Source organism: Cetorhinus maximus, chromosome 7 (genome assembly GCF_964194155.1).
Source record: "Cetorhinus maximus chromosome 7, sCetMax3.hap1.1, whole genome shotgun sequence".
Lineage (NCBI taxonomy): Eukaryota > Metazoa > Chordata > Chondrichthyes > Lamniformes > Cetorhinidae > Cetorhinus > Cetorhinus maximus.
In genome coordinates this window covers 143250585-143268507 of record NC_135885.1, presented here as the reverse complement: position 1 = coordinate 143268507, position 17923 = coordinate 143250585, and the positions used below count along the sequence as shown (strand labels likewise).

At 42.8% G+C, this 17923-nt stretch overlaps 1 protein-coding gene across 1 annotated transcript; it reads left to right on the top strand.

Annotated features, from left to right (window-relative positions):
- The first annotated feature begins 1164 nt into the window (after nt 1–1164).
- Nucleotides 1165–3117, top strand: LOC144683035 (G-protein coupled receptor 183-like). Its single transcript, XM_078546035.1, has one exon. The coding sequence runs from the start codon at nt 1165–1167 to the stop codon at nt 2224–2226; it is 1062 nt and encodes a 353-aa protein (XP_078402161.1). The 3' UTR covers nt 2227–3117.
- Nucleotides 3118–17923: the final 14806 nt, after the last annotated feature.

Sequence of the window (17923 nt, the reverse complement as noted above, 5' to 3'; positions counted from 1 at the left end):
ATGTTTTCAGAGAATGCTGCAGTTTGAGAATGAACAATGAGTGGTCTGGGATAGAACCAAATCCCAGATTTGGATCACAAATGTACCTTCTGAATCATTTTTATTTTAATCACTCAATCAAACAGAAATGTCGTGTAGAGTGTAGAAGCTGTAACAATGGTACATTCTGGATTCCTGTACGAAGACTCTGAAGCATGAGTAAGCAGATTTAGCAAGCAGGATCGGTCAGTACATTTAGTCACTAGGTTTAGTAATTAGGGGCTCACGAAATAGTTGACAAATTGCTGAGATAGTTTGGAAGGAAGAAGGCATAGGGTGAGAGAAAATTGAAAATGCTCTACCCAGGAGAAAGTTTCCACAGGGGCCTGTCTCTCTGCTATTTATAATTGTTGCATTACGCAGTAGGGTCTGTGGCACGAAAATGATGTTTCCTGATGACATATAGCTCTGTGGGCTGGTGGTAAGAAGACTAAATATCTTTAGGGAAACTTGGACCAATTTTTGCAGATGACTTGAAATATAATCATGAAGGAGGCATTTGGCCCATTGCACCTGTGCCGACTCTATGAAAGAGCTATTCAACCTGTCCCATTGCCCCTTGCCCTTTCCCTGTAGTCCTTGGAATGATTTCCCCTTCAAGTAGTTATCCAATTCCCATTTCAAAAGTTACTATTGAATCTACTTCCACCGCCCTTTCGGGCAGCGCATTCCAGATCACAACAACTGGATGAGTAAATAAATTCTTCTGATCTCCCCCTCTGGCTCTTTTGCCAATTTTGTTAAGTCTGTGTATCTCGGGTTAGACCCTCCTGCCAGCAGAAACAAATTTTCCTTATTTACTCTATCAAAAACCTCCATAATTTTGAATATCTCTATTAAACCTATCCCTTAACCTTCTCTGGTCTAAGGAAGAACAATCCCAGATTCTCCAGTCTTTCCACATGAACCGAAGTCCCTCATCCATGGCACCATTCCGGTAAAAATCCTCTACGACCTCTCCAAGGTCTTCAGTTCCTTTCTATCTCTCTGCATATATCTAGCTATGGCCAATGTCCTAAAAATTAACCTTCTCAAACTGTGTTCGCTTCTTAATGAAGAGGTATTGCACTGATGTTTATTTTCTTTTTTTAACAGAAGGAAGAACTACTCCAAGTACAGAGTTAAATGTTGTCTGTTGCTTCTTATACAGCCATGAATAATTCTACAAATGTAACCTGTGATGTGTATATGCACCATGAGACAGCAAAAGTCATGTTTTCTCTCTTTTACATCATTATTCTCATAGTTGGTTTATTAGGAAACGTTTTAGCCCTGCACATAACATTCCAAAAACATCAAAAAATCAATTCGACCACGCTGTATTTAATCCACCTGGCTGTCTCAGACGCCCTCTTCACTCTTGCTCTACCAGCTAGAATAATCTACACCATCCGAGGATTTGACTGGCCGTTCAAAGAAGGACTGTGTAGAATTTCGGCTGTCATTTTCTACATAAATACCTATGTCAGCATTCAGTTCATGACCTGTTTGAGTGTTGACCGTTACATTGCAGTGGTACACCCTCTTCGATTTGCCAAGTTTCGGAAAGTACAAAACGTTAGATATATCTGCGTTGCAGTGTGGATCTTTGTCTTCCTTCAGACAGCGCCCTTGCTATTTGTGACAATGACCAAGAACAATAATGGCTTGGTGACTTGCATGGAGTACCCAAACTTTGAGACAAATACAAACTTGCCCAGGCTGCTTCTCTGTGCCTGCTTTTTGGGATATTGCCTCCCGGTCACAGTCATACTCTTCTGCTACTCACGAGTCAACGTGAAACTCTGCAAGACAGCAAAGGTAAACCCGTTAACTGAAAAGCTAGGCAGGAACAAAAAGGCGATCACTGTGATTCTGCTTGTTCTGCTGGCATTTCTGATATGTTTCACTCCGTACCACATCACCATCATACAGTACATGGTCCGAAAGCTCATCTCCCAACAGAGCTGCTGGCAACAACAGGTATTCAAGGTCAGCCTGCAAGTCTCTGTCTGCTTCATGAACCTCAACTGCTGCATTGATCCACTCATCTACTTCTTTGCGTTCAAGGGTTACAAAAGAAAGGTTCTGGATATAATAAGGCGCCACATCACATTGGCTGTCTCCTTGAAGAGTAACTCGGAAAACAACAGCACCCCAGCCACCCTGAGTCAAATCCAAGGGTCAGGGTCAGGATCTGGAAATTGACACTGGCCAATCTGTTGGCTTTTCACCAAAATATAACTTGGTTGAGCGAGAGTGGCAAACACTAGTATTTCTTATTGCTAGCTAGTAGGTGATCCTTTGTCATATTCAAGCTGAAATGTCGCAAGATAGGGTTGGCGGTGGTACCTGGCTGATTTTATTCTGTTAACGCTGTTTACTCTTGTAAAATGTGCAAAGCTAATTTAGAGCGTCTTATTCATCCATCAATTTCACCTCCACCATGTTTTGAGCCGGAAACTGGGAACGGCCCTTTGAGTGGCAGGGTCGGTAGCAATCTTACCTCTGTTTCAAAACGCCCTGGGTCCATGTCCCACTCCAAAGACTTGAGCGCAAAATCTAGGCTGACACTCCCATCGCAGTGCTGAGGGAGCGCTGTTGGGGGTGTCATCGGTCAGATGGAACATTAAACCGAGGTCCCGCCTACCCTCTCACGTGAAGATAAAAAATTTAAAAAATCCCACGACCTGATTTCGAAGAAGAGCTGAGGGAATTACCCCCGTGTCCTGACCAATATGTATCCTTCAGCCAACAGCAGGTCACGACCACAGTGCTATTCTTGGGGGAGGTTTCCTGTGTGAAAATTAGCTGTCGTGTTTCCCACATTACAACAATGTCTACATTTGGAAAGTACTTCACCGGCTGTAAAGTGCTTTGGGACTTCCTGTGAGGTAGTGAAAGGCGCTATAGAAATACAAGCCTGGCTTGTTTTCTCAAGCTCAAACAAAGTTCACTTATCATACGACGGGACATTATAAGTGTGGGACAGTTGACAGAAACCATTTCTGCGTTTCCAAATTAAAATAGGAGCCAGAAGACTTGACAAAGTTCTTGGCTGCACTCCTTTGTGAAAAATGCTATTTCAGTATTAGCTTCAAAATATGCTCATCAAATTTGGTTTGCATTGGAATGTCCTGTAAGAAAAGATAAATTAATGTTTTTTTAAAATGAGCTCTCTGGCTATGCCAGCTGCACCCTAGAAACTCCGGGTGGGATTTTCCAGCCCTGCCAGTGGTGGGGTGGGCATCGTCTCGGGTGCCTCGGAAAAATTTGGAGAGCCGCGGAAATTGACTTTTGGCCGCTCGCCACGATTTTCCCGTACTGCCTGCAATGATGCCCGCTGCTGGCGGGGATCAGAACATCCCGGCCGCCGTTTGTCTCTCCGCTGGTGCCGCCAGGCCTGCTGAGGTTTTCCAGCACTTGCTGGCTTTTTCAGTTCGGAATTGCAGCGCCTGCAGCATTTTGTTGGTATTTTGGAATTTAAGGAGCGTCCGATTGATCCGTGTTTCATTCGTAACCTGTTCCTGAGGGTTATCCTCCCTTCTTCCTAGTCTCGAAATCATGTCCTGCGTACTATTTTACCTGCTTGAATAAAGTGGCAGGCAATTTTGCATTTAATTATAGGGGATGGATGTGAAATTGGAATAGGGTATAGGGTACAGATGCCCCTTCAAAAACTCAGCTGAAACTCCATGTTCCTCTCTCCACAGATGCTGCCAGACCTGCTGAGTTTTTCCAGCTCTTTCTGCTTTTACTCTTTAACTTCTACTTGTCAATGTTGGAAGAATAAGGCTGTGGGAATAGCGTAGGAATTGCTCTGGAATGCTCTAGGAAAGAGATATGATGCGTCCAATATCCTCTATTTGTGCCAAGAACATCTACGGTTTCAACAGTCAGCAGGTTGCAGAAGGAAGTCTTTTTTCTTGCTTCCTTTCATCTTATTGTGCCAATTGTTCACGTTAGAAAATAAAACTGTCCATGCAAAATGGGTTTCGGTCAATAGATATCGTGTCAGACAGCTGAGAATTTGTAAAGCTTTAAGAATTTGCACAAACTTTAAAACAAGCTACATGTTGACAGTTATAAGAGCCAATTTTCGCCACATATTTCACCAAATATATTTGCAGTATTTCAACAGATTTACAGTATCCATAACTATGTAATTTGTGAAGAGCTTTGAGTTTCTCAAGGTAACAATTTGCTATTTTTAATCTTTCATGGTTTGTGAGCATCACTCAATGTCTGTGCTTCTCTGATTCTGGCATCTTAAAACCCCCCCAATTTTCGTTGCTCCATCACTTGCAGCCGTGTCTTCGTTGTTTCAGCCCTAAGCCCTGGGATCCCCCGTACTCCACCTCTCTCTCCTCCTTTAAGATGCTCTTTTAAACCTACCTCTTTGACCAAGCTTTTGGTCACCTTTCCTAATATCTCCTTATGTGGCTCAGTGTCAACTTCGGTCAGGCCCCGTGAGGTTGTTGTACCATGTTAAAGGCACTATATAAATGAAGGTTATGGTTGTCCCTTCCAAACTGGATGTACTAATGAACTAGTGAAGCTGTAAAAGGTTACTGTTTCTGAATGCATTTTTCAATATCACCCTGAAACAAGGTAGTGGAATGACTATGGTACTAGATACTCAGAGGACATGGGTTCAAATCTCACCACCACATGAGTTCAATACATTTGTTACTTTGTGACCAGAATAAGAATGACCATCTGGTTCACTATGTCCTTCTGGGATATGAACCTGCCCAGCCTGGCCTACTTATGTCTCCAGTTCACATAGGTAACAGGCGGAGACCATTCAGCCCCTCGATCCTGATCTGCCATTCAACTAGAATCATAGTAAGTTTCCCGCACAGAAAGAGGCCACTCTGCCTATCGCGTCTGCGCCGGCCGACAAACGAGCCACCCAGCCTCATCCCGATTTCCAGCATTTGGTCCGTAGCCCTGTAGGTTACGGCACTGGAGGTGCATAGCCAGACACCTTTTAAATGAGCTGAGGGTTTCTGCCTCTACCACCCTTTCAGGCAATTACATCATGGGTTATCTCCATCTACCCGCCTTTGTTCCTTAATCCCCTAATCCCCTAACCCAACAAAAATCGATCAATTGCAGTTTTTAAATTTTCAATTGACCTCCTCTGTGTCAACAGCTTTTTGTGGGGGGTGAGAATTCCAGATTTCCACCATCTTCTGTGTGAAGAAGTGCTTCCTGGCATCACCCCTGAACGACCTGGCTCGAATTTTAATCTTATACCCACTTGTTCACATTTTACATGATTGAATCTTAATGTCCTCTGAAGCTGCTCTGTTACAAAACCAACAGGTCCAAAGACTCACTGCCATGTCTCAGCGCAATAAGAGATATCACCTTCCCCCACAAGAACAAATAATAAATAGAAATACACACATAAACAAGGCAACAGTGTATAAAGGTGTGAAAACATCACTGAAACAAACTATCAGAACATGGCCAGTCCATAGCAATGTTTAATAAGTTATAATCAGGATTCCAAACCCAGGCCTGTGTTGAACTTGCTGATGTCAACCAAGAGGACAAATAGATGAATACTACTTAATAGAGGTGTTAAAAATCACAAGGGGTTTTAATAGAATAATTAAGGACAAACTGTTTCCAGTGGCAGGAGGATTGGTAACCAGAGATTAGAAGGAAATTCACAAAAGATCATTAGGGGAATTGAGGAAAGTGTTTTTTTACGTAGCGAGTTGCTGTGATCTGGAACAGGCTGCCTGAAAGGGCAGTGGAAACAGATTCAATAGGAACTTTCAACAGTGAATTGGATGAATACTTGAAAAGGAAAAAAAAATGCAAAAATACATTCACAGATCTGTTGGCGGGGGGGTGGGGTATTGGAAGTTGGTGGGATTAATTGGATAGCTCAATGGGCCTAATGGCCTCCATCTATACTTTATTGTTCTCTAATTGCTTTATAATGACTCTTGTTGAGAAGTACAAGTTTGGACATTGGATTTTATTCCCCTGGGAACGAAGCAGCCAGTCAACACTCACCATCCAGCTTCACACTTGAAGAAAGATCATTTGGACAAGATACTGAAAGGGGGCTAACATCAGTGAGAATAACTAGACTAGATTCTAGTTCTGTTAGAGGGACAGAAAAGAGGAAAAGGTTAATAAAGGAAGAAAAGATTTAAAAGCAATGCTAAACATTTATGTTCATGTACATTACATAATTCACATATATTGTATAACTTTAAACTCAATTTAATATTTTGCACTGTTCGCTACCATTTCTATGGCGATTGTTGTATAAATTCGCCATATTTTGTTTTGTCCAACCTGTCAACACAATGGTATAAAGACATGTATTTTTTTTGAAAACATCTTTGGTCCACTTCTCAGCTCTCAATCTTATCTTACTGTTTTTTATATTGAAGAACAAGGTGTGCTGAAATACCTCTTCCCTGACGCAAGACCATGTTTAGGTTTGAACAAATTACACCAAGAAGGCATAAGCCCATATTTCTAATGGTACTATTATCTTTATTAGGAAGAAGAATGATACACAGTATTTACAGTAACAGGCCATTCAGCCCAACTGGTCCATGCTAGTGTTTACATTCCACATGAGCCTCCGCCCACTTCTCTTCATCTCACCCTATCAGCATATCCTTCTATTCCTTTCTCCCTTGTGTGTTTATCTAGTTTCCCCTTAAATCATCTATGAGGAAACTTAGAAAGTAGTTAAAGAACAAATGCAACATTCAGAAATAAACCAAACTTAGCATTGCCATCGAGAGTTGGCAGGGAAGCGATTCCCTGGGGAGAGGGCCAACAGAATCACTCATGTTTAATCTAAGTTTCTTCGCATTGACAAAGTAATGTATAAAGTGCTTTACATTTTCACACAAAGTCTCCAACAGCTTGCAAATTTTGCTCATTCAGCGATGTCTTAAAAACCAGTCCTTAAAATCTTTTCCAGCCTTAAGGTTTAGCAAAGTAATAACCTTATTTTACTTTTCATTTTTTGTCTTTATTTTTGGTAAAATCTGGTTTATTTCTAGTATCTGAAATCTAACAGCAAAAAGCCAAGGAGTAAAGAGATAAGCTACCTGAATGAAAGGCCAATAATATAGGACAACATCAGGTTTGAAAAGGATAAGAGCAAAGATGGGTTAAATTGGAAAATAACTTGGTGAAGCTAATCTCAAATTGGAGATGTTAGAAAATGGATGTTACTGGGGTCTGGGACAGAGGAGAGAGCATTCAATGTGGGCTGACCATGGATAGAAAAAATGGCTTGAATTATTGATCCTAAAAAGAGCCTTATGTGTATAATTTTGATCACAGATAGGACTTTACCTAGATTGTTAATCTCTCAGTTTTAGAGGATTCTTACTTGCTTTGCAAGCTAACATAGCATAAATATAACAGCATTTCTGTAGACTGTAAAGTTTTATACACTTTATTGGAAGTGTTTTTAATGTTTGGATACAGTTGTTTCCTTGTTTTTCTCTTATTTTTATTTTACTGTGAGTTATTTCAGAACATGTTTTGTCTTCTTAATTCCTCTGCATAGCACAACAGCTTCAAAAGGCAAGCATATGTCGTGCAATATGTGGATTCCAGACCAATCAATTAATCTGACGTAGAAAATGTTCCCAAAGTGTCAAGTTAAAGCAATCTTCCGGTACAATTGTCCTTTTATCCTTATTAGTTAGCAATTTCCATCATGAAATCGACTATTTCACTGGAAGGCATTTCTTTCCCAGTTGGTACAGGGTGCTGTAGTGATTGATTCTGCTTTGTGTATTTCACGTGTTAATGTTTTTTTAATCCCCCCCCCAGAATGCTTGATAGTAATTATCACATTAGTCATTGGCAGAACAACTGGTGTTCAAGTATTAAGCAAAAACATTTAGTGTGAAACCTGTACATTTAATGTGATGCTTTTCATGAGAGAAACAGTGCTGGTTTTTGGAGGATTGAAATGTAATGCTCAAATATTGCACCATTCTCTCAATTTGTCAAGCCCTGTGTCATTAAAAAATAAATTTGTTTTGCATATTGGAAGTCTGGTGTTTGCATTTTGCACATACCTTTCTGCAAGTTACATTAGTGCTAAAGTTATTAGATCTGTGCAGCCGACACCATCCTTCCTGATGTTTGTTTCAACATTGCAATGCTTTCTGCACCTTGATGTCAGGATCTGATTGCATGTTCCGCTGTGTGCGCGGTGGACGATCACATAGTGCTGCTGTCACCAAACAGGCAGGAGCATCGGCATAATGTTCAAATGATGCTGAAATAAAATCAAAAGCTGCCTGCGTCCTTTTCCAACCTTTTACATCAGTCTCACACTGTTTTTCAAACATGTGCACGCTCTGTGCTGATGCTCAAATTCAGTGCTGTATATTTTATTGGCTTGGATTGAGGATGGCACTGAGGGAGCATTGCAAATTCCCAGACACTCTTTCGGATGAGACGTTAAATGGAGACCCTGTCTGCCTGATTGGGTCGATTTAGAAAATTGCAGTGACATTATTCTCAAGACAGCTAAGCTAGCAACATTTATTCTTCATCTAACACCACCAGAACAGGTCATTGGTCATTTTTCTTATCTGCTGTTTTGTACAAATTGTGGCTATATTTATCTAAGCAATGGTGACCACACTATTAAAGAAATTTATTAACTTTGAAGCACTGTGTGACATCCTGAAAAGTGCCTTATGCTCTTTTCTCTTTCTTCTCCCTGAAGTATTTCTTTGTTAAGGTCAAGGCTCACCACATCAGCTCCTACCTCACCGTTACTCAGGATCCTAAACCTGTGACATTTGGTACCTCCCTCAATTTTCTCCTCCTAGTGTCGTAGAGGAGCTCTTGTGGTGCAGTGGCAGCATCCCTACTCCTGGGCCAGAAATTCTGGGTTCAAGCACCATTTCAGGATTTGATGGCTATAGAAGGTGTATTAATATTGTGGCCAAACAGGTTGATTATCAGCCTGTAAATCCTTCCAGTATGCTTGATGGTGGGAGAGTTTCCTGGCCAGCCATACTGCAGAAGGCAAGGGCAAACCACCTTAGTGCTTTACCAAATGTAATCATGGACCAGTCTGATGGAGTCCATGGTTGCCAATGTCCTCTTAGGGCATGGTACCTGAAGGAGGAGGTGGAGGGGGAGTATTGTAGAAACTGACAACACCAAAGGAGGTCATTCAGCCCATTGTGTCTGTGCTGCTTCTTTGAAAAAGCATTCCTATTTAGTCACCATATTCCTTGCCTTTTGTCCATAACCCTGTAAGTTCCTCATCCCCGAGTACCTGCCCAAATCCCTTTTGAAATTATTTATGGAATCAGCTTCCACCTTTTCAGGTTCCAGGAATGACAAATCTCTGTGAGACAAAAACTTTTATATTCCTTCAAATCCTTTTTCCAATGATTTTGAATCTCTGACCTGTGGTTAGCGACCAACTTGTTGGAGGGAATGGTTTTTCTCTTTCCACTCTATGAAAACCTCTCAATTTCTTGAAACCTCTCTTAGGTCACCACTATTCGGTCTTCCCTATTCCAAGGAGAACAATTCTAACATTTACAACTTCTCCTTAAAACTGATGTCCCTCATCCCTAGCAAGATTGGCAAACCTCCTTTACACCAAATAACCCACATGTTTTTTTAACTGCCTTATCAACTTGTCTTGCCATCTTCAAGGATTTGTGTATATGGACATTAAGGTCTCTGTGCCCAGCTATGCTTTTCAAAATTGTGCTATTGATGGTGTAATATACTGTCTTTCCATATTCATCCTCCCAAAGAGCATCAACTCACACCTCTCTGCATCTGGTGCCCATCCCTAACTGTCCTTGAGAAGATGTTGGGGAACCACCTTCTTGAACCTTTGCAGTCTTTCTGTAGTGGGATGGTACAACTTGACTGGCCATTTCAGAAGGTGGTTAAGAGTCAACCATATTGCTCTGGGTCTGGATTCACATGTAGGCCAGACCAGATAAGGATGGCAGATTTCCTTTCCATTAGTGAACCAGATGGATTTTTACAATAATCAATGATAGTTTCATGGTCACCATTACTGAGTTGAGTTTTCAATTCAAGAATTAGTCATTAATTGAATTTAAATTCTACCAGCTACCAAGTTGGGGATTTGAACCCCTGTCCCCAGAGCATTTGCTTGGGTCTATGGATTTCTAGTCCAGTGACATTACCAATGTGCTGCCATCTCTCCCATGTTACAAATTTTGTCACTTAGAGCAGTGCAGTCTCCAGATGTGGTTGATGGGAAATGACCCAATCATCACCATTCCGGAAGGACTATGGTGTCACTATATACATCCTCTTTTCCCAGCCTTGGTCGTGTCTTGCAACATCCACCAATGTTTATCACCTTGTTGTTTTTTATTCTTTCATGGGATTTGGGTGTCGCTGGCAAGGCCAGCATTTGTTCCCCATCCCTAAATGCCCTTGAACTGAGTGACCTGCTAGGGCTTTGCAGACGGCAGTTAGGAGTCAACCACATTACAGAGGATCTAATCACATGAGGCCAGGCTGAGTAAGAATGGCAGATTTCCTTCTCTGAAGGAAGAACTTTCATGACCCAGATGCGTTTTCATGACAATCAACAATAGTTTCATGGTCACCATTACTGGACTAGTTTTCAATTCCAGAGTTTATTGATTGAATTTAAATTCCACCAGCTGCTGTGGTGGGATTTGAACCCATGTCCCCAGAGCATTAACCTGGGCCTCTGGATTACTAGTCCAGTGAATTTACCGCTATGCCATCATCTCCACATAACATTGCCATTAATGAAAAATAGTTGAATGTGAGGTAGAACCTCATTGAAGTAGAGTGCTGATCCCAAATGTTTTTTTAAACTTAATACTTGGGATGTTAGCATCACTGGCAAGGCCTGTATTTATTGCCCATCCCTAATTGACCCTTGAGAAGGTGGTGGTGGCACCTTGTCTTAAACTGCTGCAGTCCGTGTTGTGTAGGTACACTCACAATTTTATTAGTGAGGGGGTTCCAGGGTCTTGACCCAGCGATAGTGAAGAAATGATTAAATATTTCCAAGTCGGGGTGGTGTGTTACCTGGAAGTGAACAAATACTGAGGCCAATGCATCCAAGGTAAGGATAATAAAGCTAAAGCTTGGTTTTATTCTGCCTTAATCTTAAATATACCCTCAAAAGACATGTGATACTTGTGGCTACCTTACACTTGATTTATAAGTTCTGCCTTACTGGTAAACTATTAGCTATATTCAATAATATTCTTTTATGCTTTCTAGGGTTTTACTAAAATCCTATAGCTCTTAAATTTCACATAAAGCCATAAATAACCATAAAGGTGCTAAAAACACTTCTGAATGCACTTACATTTAATATTTTCATTAAGTGACCTTCAAGTCATGAATGAGCCACTGACTCTTGCAGGCAATTTTGATAACCGCTATATCAGCAATTTGGCATCTGAGAATGAGCTAATGTGAAAACAAAATGCTGGGAAGATTTCACACTGCGTGACTGTTGCTTTGCAAGAGTGAAATTTGACAAGTCTGAAAGCTCCAGGGCTTTAATTTTTATGAAAGTTGTGTTTTTTTATTTTAAAATACATTGAATAATTCACATGCAAACACACATGCACATATACAATGGAGTCAGTATTAATTCTCTGTGGCTGCAATCAGTGCTTGTTGTACATTTTCAATTCTTTACAAACATTTCCTCATGTAAGGTTGTGCTACAAGCAGCAGGATTAAACAAAAAATGTCTTAGGCTAGCTTGGCCTGGGAATTCAGATGTGACGATTTATCTACGTGTGAGGGTACGATGCCTGTGGAAGGAGGGCGGTGGTCAACTACCAACACTGAAACAGAATGATCTGGTCATTATCAAATTGCTGTTTGTGGGAGCTTGCTGTGAGCAAATTAGATTTTTATTCTTTTACAGATCGCTGTCTAGGGCCAGCATTTATTGCCCATCCCGAATTGCCCTTGAGAAGGTGGTGGTAAGCCGCCTTCTTGAACGGCTGTAGTCCATCTGGTGTAGGTACACCCACCGTGCTGTCAGGGGAGGGAGTTCCAGGATTTTGACTCAGCGACAGTGAAGGAACAGCGATATATTTCTAAGTCAGGATGGTGAGTGGTTTGGGCTGGGGGGCTGCGGTGGGGGGAACTTGCAGGTGGTGGTGTTCCCATGCATCTACTGCCCTTGTCCTTCTAGGTGGTAGCAGTCGCTGGTTTGGAAGGTGCTGTCACAGGACCCTTGGTGAGTTGCTGCTACATTTCCTACATTACAACAGCTGCTACATTTTAAAGAAAGTATTTAATTGGCAGTGAAGCTTTTTGGGACATCCTGAGGCTGTGAAATGCTCTATATAACCGTAAGTTCTTTCTTCTATTCCTGTGTTTAAACAATACCCTATTCTTCCAAAATGAAACATATTTTATGACTTATGCTCCAACCTTGGGTTTCTCTGCTGCTCATTGTAATTTCCTCCCTTACAAAGAATAGGTGGGCAAATTGCTTTGAGGCCTTCACCGGCTAAAATAACTGTGCGAAGGAAGTGTGGAGTTAATGTCTGGATAACTCCAATTCTTCACTCACTCCTGCAGAGTGACTGACCTCCAATTTCTATCCAATTGCACAGTTGAGGAGATCAAGGGGACTGGGTATAAATTTCTATTCTAGAACTGGGACCAAAGCTCGTTTGAAGAGAAAGCGGAACACAATTAACGTACGTGACACCTTCCTGAATATAAACTGCGATTTCAAAATTCCAAAATAACTGATCTGGGATCATCTACATCTCCCAGCCAAGGCGGAAAGTAGGTAATCTGCTCCTGATCTTCTGGTCTGGATCTGTGAACAGAAAGTCTACAAGACAGGAGTCTCACCTATTGCATGTCCTTCCCTGGACATTTCTCATTGATACCCTCAGAAAATCCAGGCAAGGTTAGCAAGTCAATTTACGGGGAATTGAAGGCTTATCCCCGAGTGGGAGATGTGATTGTGAGATCTGAAGGAGAATTGAGATCGCCAAGGCCGGCTTTGCCCAAAACTTGAAAAAGTGGCATCACAGGAAAGCTGTGACCTGATTGGTTGGTCGGAAATCTGCACCAAATTTGAAAAAAAAACACTGCAAAGCTAATTAATAAATTAATTACCTAAGTCGAGGTGGCTGGGCAGGTGATGTGCTGTAGCTGTATGATGTGGGAGCTGGCAGATCCCATTGTGAGCCGCAGTGACCACAACTGCAGCAAGTGTTGGTTGCTGGAGGAACTCCACCTCAGAATTGATGAGCTGGAGTCGGAGCTCCGGACGCTGCGGCACATCCGGGAGGGGGAGAGTTACCTGGACGCTTTGTTTCAGGAGGCGGCCACACCCGGTAGATTAAGTACCTCAAGTTCAGTCAGCGGTAAGGGTCAGCAGGGTGTGACTGCAAGTGAGGCAGGAAGAGGGATCCTGTGTTCAGGAACAGAGGAGCCTCAGCTCTTGACCTTGTCCAACAGGTACGAGGTACTTGCTCCCTGTGTGGATGAGGAAGAGGGCTGTAGGGAGGATGAGCCAGCTGACCACGGCACCGTGGCACAGAAGGCCATTCAAGAGGGGGGAGCAAAAAGACAAGTGGTAGTTGTAGGGGATTCTATAATTAGGGGAATTGATAGCTTCCTTTGTAAGCAGGATCGAGAGTCCCGCATGGTATGTTGCCTGCCCGGTGCCAGGGTGAGGAACATCTCTGACCGGCTTGAAAGGATATTGGAGAGGGAGGGGGAGGATCCAGTTGTTGTGGTCCACGTCGGGACAAATAACATAGGTAAGACTAGGAAAGAGGAAATGTTTGGGGATTATCAGGAACTAGGAACTAAATTAAGGAACAGGTCCTCAAGGGTTATAATCTCCGGATTACTACCCGAGCCCCACGTGCAAATTGGCATAGGGACACGAGAATAAGGGAAGTAAACACGTGGCTAAAGGAGTGGTGTGGGAAAGAGGGGTTCCATTTCATGGGGCACTGGCATCAGTATTGGAACAGGAGGGATCTGTACTGTTGGGACGGTCTTCACCTGAACCGATCTGGGACCAATGTTCTAGCGAAAAAGGGTAAATAGGGTGGTCAACAGGACTTTAAACTAGAAAGTGGGGGGGGAGGGAAGGGTAAAACTCCAAGAAGTATGACTAATGGGAAACAAAGCAGCAGGTTAGCATGTGGGGGGGTGGATTCAACTTCATGGAAAATTATGAAAAAACTGAAAAGAAAGGAGAGCCCAGGAAAGGCTATTAAAGTCTCCAGAACACAAAATAGGACAGAGTGTTTGGAAAGGGCTAGGAATCTAACTTCAAGCACATCAGATAAAGGGACGACAATGAGAAAGGGGATGGGAAATACAGGACTGAAGGTGTTGTATCTGAATGCACGCAGTATACGAAATAAGGTAAATGAGCTTGTGGCGCAGATTGAAATTGGCAGGCATGATGTGGTGGGCATTATGGAGACATGGCTGCAAGGGGATCAGGACTGGGAGCTAAATATCCAAGGATATACATCCTATCGAAAAGATAGGCAGGTTGGCAGAGGGGGTGGGGTTGCTTTGTTAGTAAGAAATTAAATTAAATCGATAGCAAGAAATGATGTAGGTCAGATGATGTAGAATCTGTGTGGGTAGAGTTGAGGAACCGCAAAGGTAATAAAACCATAATGGGAGTTACCTATAGGCCTCCGAACAGTAGTCAGGATGTGGGGCACAAGATACACCAGGAGATAGAAAAGATGTGTAAGAAAGGCAAGGTTACAGTGATCATGAGGGATTTCAATATGCAGGTAGACTGGGAAAATCAGGTTGGTAGTGGATCCCAAGAAAAGGAATTTCTGGAATGTCTACGAGATGGCTTTTTGGAGCAGCTTGTGGTGGTGCCCACTAGGGAACAGGCAATTCTAGTTTTAGTGATGTGTAATGAGGCAGATTTGATAAGGGAGCTTAAGGTGAAGGAACCCTTAGGAGGAAGTGACCATAATATGATAGACTTTACCCTGCAATTTGAGAGGAAAAAGCTGGAATCAGATGTAACGGTATTACAGTTGAATAAAGGCAACTACAGAGGCATGAGGGAGGAGCTGGCCAGAACTGACTGGGAGATGAGCCTAGCAGGAAAGACAGTGGAACAACAATGGCAGGAGTTTCTGGGAGTAATTTGGTAGACATCCATAGGAAGAAGAAGCATACTAAAGGGAGGACGAGGCAACCATGGCTGATAAGGGAAGTCAGGGACAGCATAAAAGCTAAAGAGAAAGCATACAATGTGGCGAAGAGCAGTGGGAAACCAGGGGATTGGGAAGCCTACAAAGACCAACAGAGGACAACTAAAAAAGAAATAAGGAGGGAGAAGATTAAATATGAGGGTAAACTATCCAGTAATATAAAAAAAATTGCAAGAGTTTTTTTAGATATATAAAAGTTAAGAGAGAGGCAAAAGTGCACATTGGGCTGCTGGAAAATGACGCTGGAGAAGTAGTAGTGGGGAACAAAGAAATGGCAGAGGAACTGAATAGGTACTTTGCGTCAGTCTTCACGGTGGAAGACACAAGTAACATCCCCAAAGTTCAAGAGAATCGGGGGGGCAGAGGTGAGTATGGTGGCCATTTCCAAGGAGAAGGTGCTAGGAAAACTGCAAGGTCTGAAGGTGGATAAATCACCTGGACCAGATGGATTACACCCCAGAGTTCTGAAGGAGATAGCTGAAGGGATAGTGGAGGCGTTAGTGGTGATCTTTCAGGAATCACTGGAGTCAGGGAGGGTCCCAGAGGACTGGAAAATCGCTAATGTAACCCCCCTGTTTAAGAAGGGAGTGAGGCAAAAGACGGGAAATTACAGGCCGATTAGCCTGACCTTGGTCGTTGGTAAGATTTTAGAGTCCATTATTAAGGATGAGATTTAAGAATACTTGGAAGTACATGGTAAAATCGGGCAAAGTCAGCAAGGTTTCATCAAGGGGAGGTCATGCCTGACAAATCTGTTGGAATTCTTTGAGGAGGTAACGAGTAGGTTAGACAAAGGAGAGCCAATGGATGTTATCTACTTGGACTTCCAGAAGGCCTTTGACAAGGTGCCGCACAGGAGGCTGCTCAGTAAGATAAGAGCCCATGGTGTTAGAGGCAAGGTACTAGCATGGATAGAAGATTGGCTGTCTGGCAGGAGGCAGAGAGTGGGGATAAGGGGGTCCTTCTCAGGATGGCGCCGGTGAAGTTCCGCAGGGGTCAGTGTTGGGACCACAACTTTTCACTTTATGCATTAATGATCTAGATGAAGGAACTGAGGGCATCCTGGCTAAGTTTGCAGATGATACAAAGATAGGTGGAGGGGCAGGTAGTATTGAGGAGGCGGGGAGGCTGCAGAAGGATTTGGACAGGTTAGGAGAATGGGCAAAGAAGTGGCAGATGGAATACAATGTGGGCAAGTGTGAGGTCATGCACTTTGGTAGGAAGAATAGAGGCATAGACTATTTTCTAAATGGGGAGAGAATTCAGAAATCTGGAGTGCAAAGGAACTTGGGAGTCCTAGTCCAGGATTCTCTTAAGGTTAACTTGCAGGTTGAGTCAGTAGTTAGGAAGACAAATGAAATGTTGGCATTTATTTTGAGAGGACTAGAATATAAAAGCAGGGATGTGCTGCTGAGGCTTTATAAGGTCCTGGTCAGACCACATTTAGAATATTGAGAGCAATTTTGGGCCTCGTATCTCAGGAAGGATGTGCTGGCCCTGGAGAGGGTCCAGAGGAGGTTCACGAGAACGATCCCAGGAATGAAAGGCTTAACATATGAGGAACGTTTGAGGACTCTGGGTTTATACTCGATGGAGTTTAGAAGGATGAGGGGGGATCTGATTGAAACTTACAGAATACTGAAAGGCCTGGATAGAGTGGACGTGGGGAAGATGTTTCCATTAGTAGGAGAGACTAGGACCCGAGGGCACAGCCTCAGAGTAAAGGGAAGACCTTTTAGAACAGAGATGAGGAGAAATTTCTTTAGCCAGAGAGTGGTGAATCTATGGAATTCATTGCCACAGAAGGCTGTGGAGGCCAGGTCATTGAGTGTATTTAAGACCGAGATAGATAGGTTCTTGATTGGTAAGGGGGTCAAAGGTGACGGGGAGAAGGCGGGAGAATGGGGTTGAGAAACTTATCAGCCCTGATTGAATGGCAGAGCAGACTCGATGGGCCGAGTGGCCTAATATTTGCTCCTATGTATTATGGTCTTACGATCTTTGACAGAATGAAGGGTGTGTTAACATCAAAGAAACAGCCCCTGAATCTTAGGAAAATAATTCTGCGGTGCGACATTTTGTCATTGATGTTTTGTGTCTCAGAGTCATGGACAACAAACAAAGAGACTATTGATAAGCTGAATGTGTTCGATGTGGACATAGAGGAGGGTGTTTCACATATTCTACACAGACAGAAGGGCTAATGAGGAAGTGCTGGAAGTGGCTGGGAGAAGAGGTTAGTGTAACATCAAAGAGAGAAAGATACAATATTTCGGGCCATAGATTGATTCAGAAGATAGATTGGAGAAGTTGAGACTGTTTTCCTTGGAGAAGTGAAAGCTGAGAGGAGATTTGATAGAGGTATTCAAAATCACGAAGGCCTGGACAAAGTATATAGGGAGAAACTGTTCCCATTGGTGGAAGGATTGATTGAGAACAAGAGGGCACAGATTTAAGATAATTGGCAAAAGAAGCGATGGTCACATGAGGAAAAACCTTTCCATGCAGGGAGTGGTTAGGATATGGAATGCGCTGCCTGAGAGTGCGGGGGAGACAGGTTTAATCGAAGCATTCAGAAGGGAATTAGACTCTATGTTATCCAAAAGGGATGAACGTGCAGGGTTATGGGGAGAAGTCGGGAAAGGGCA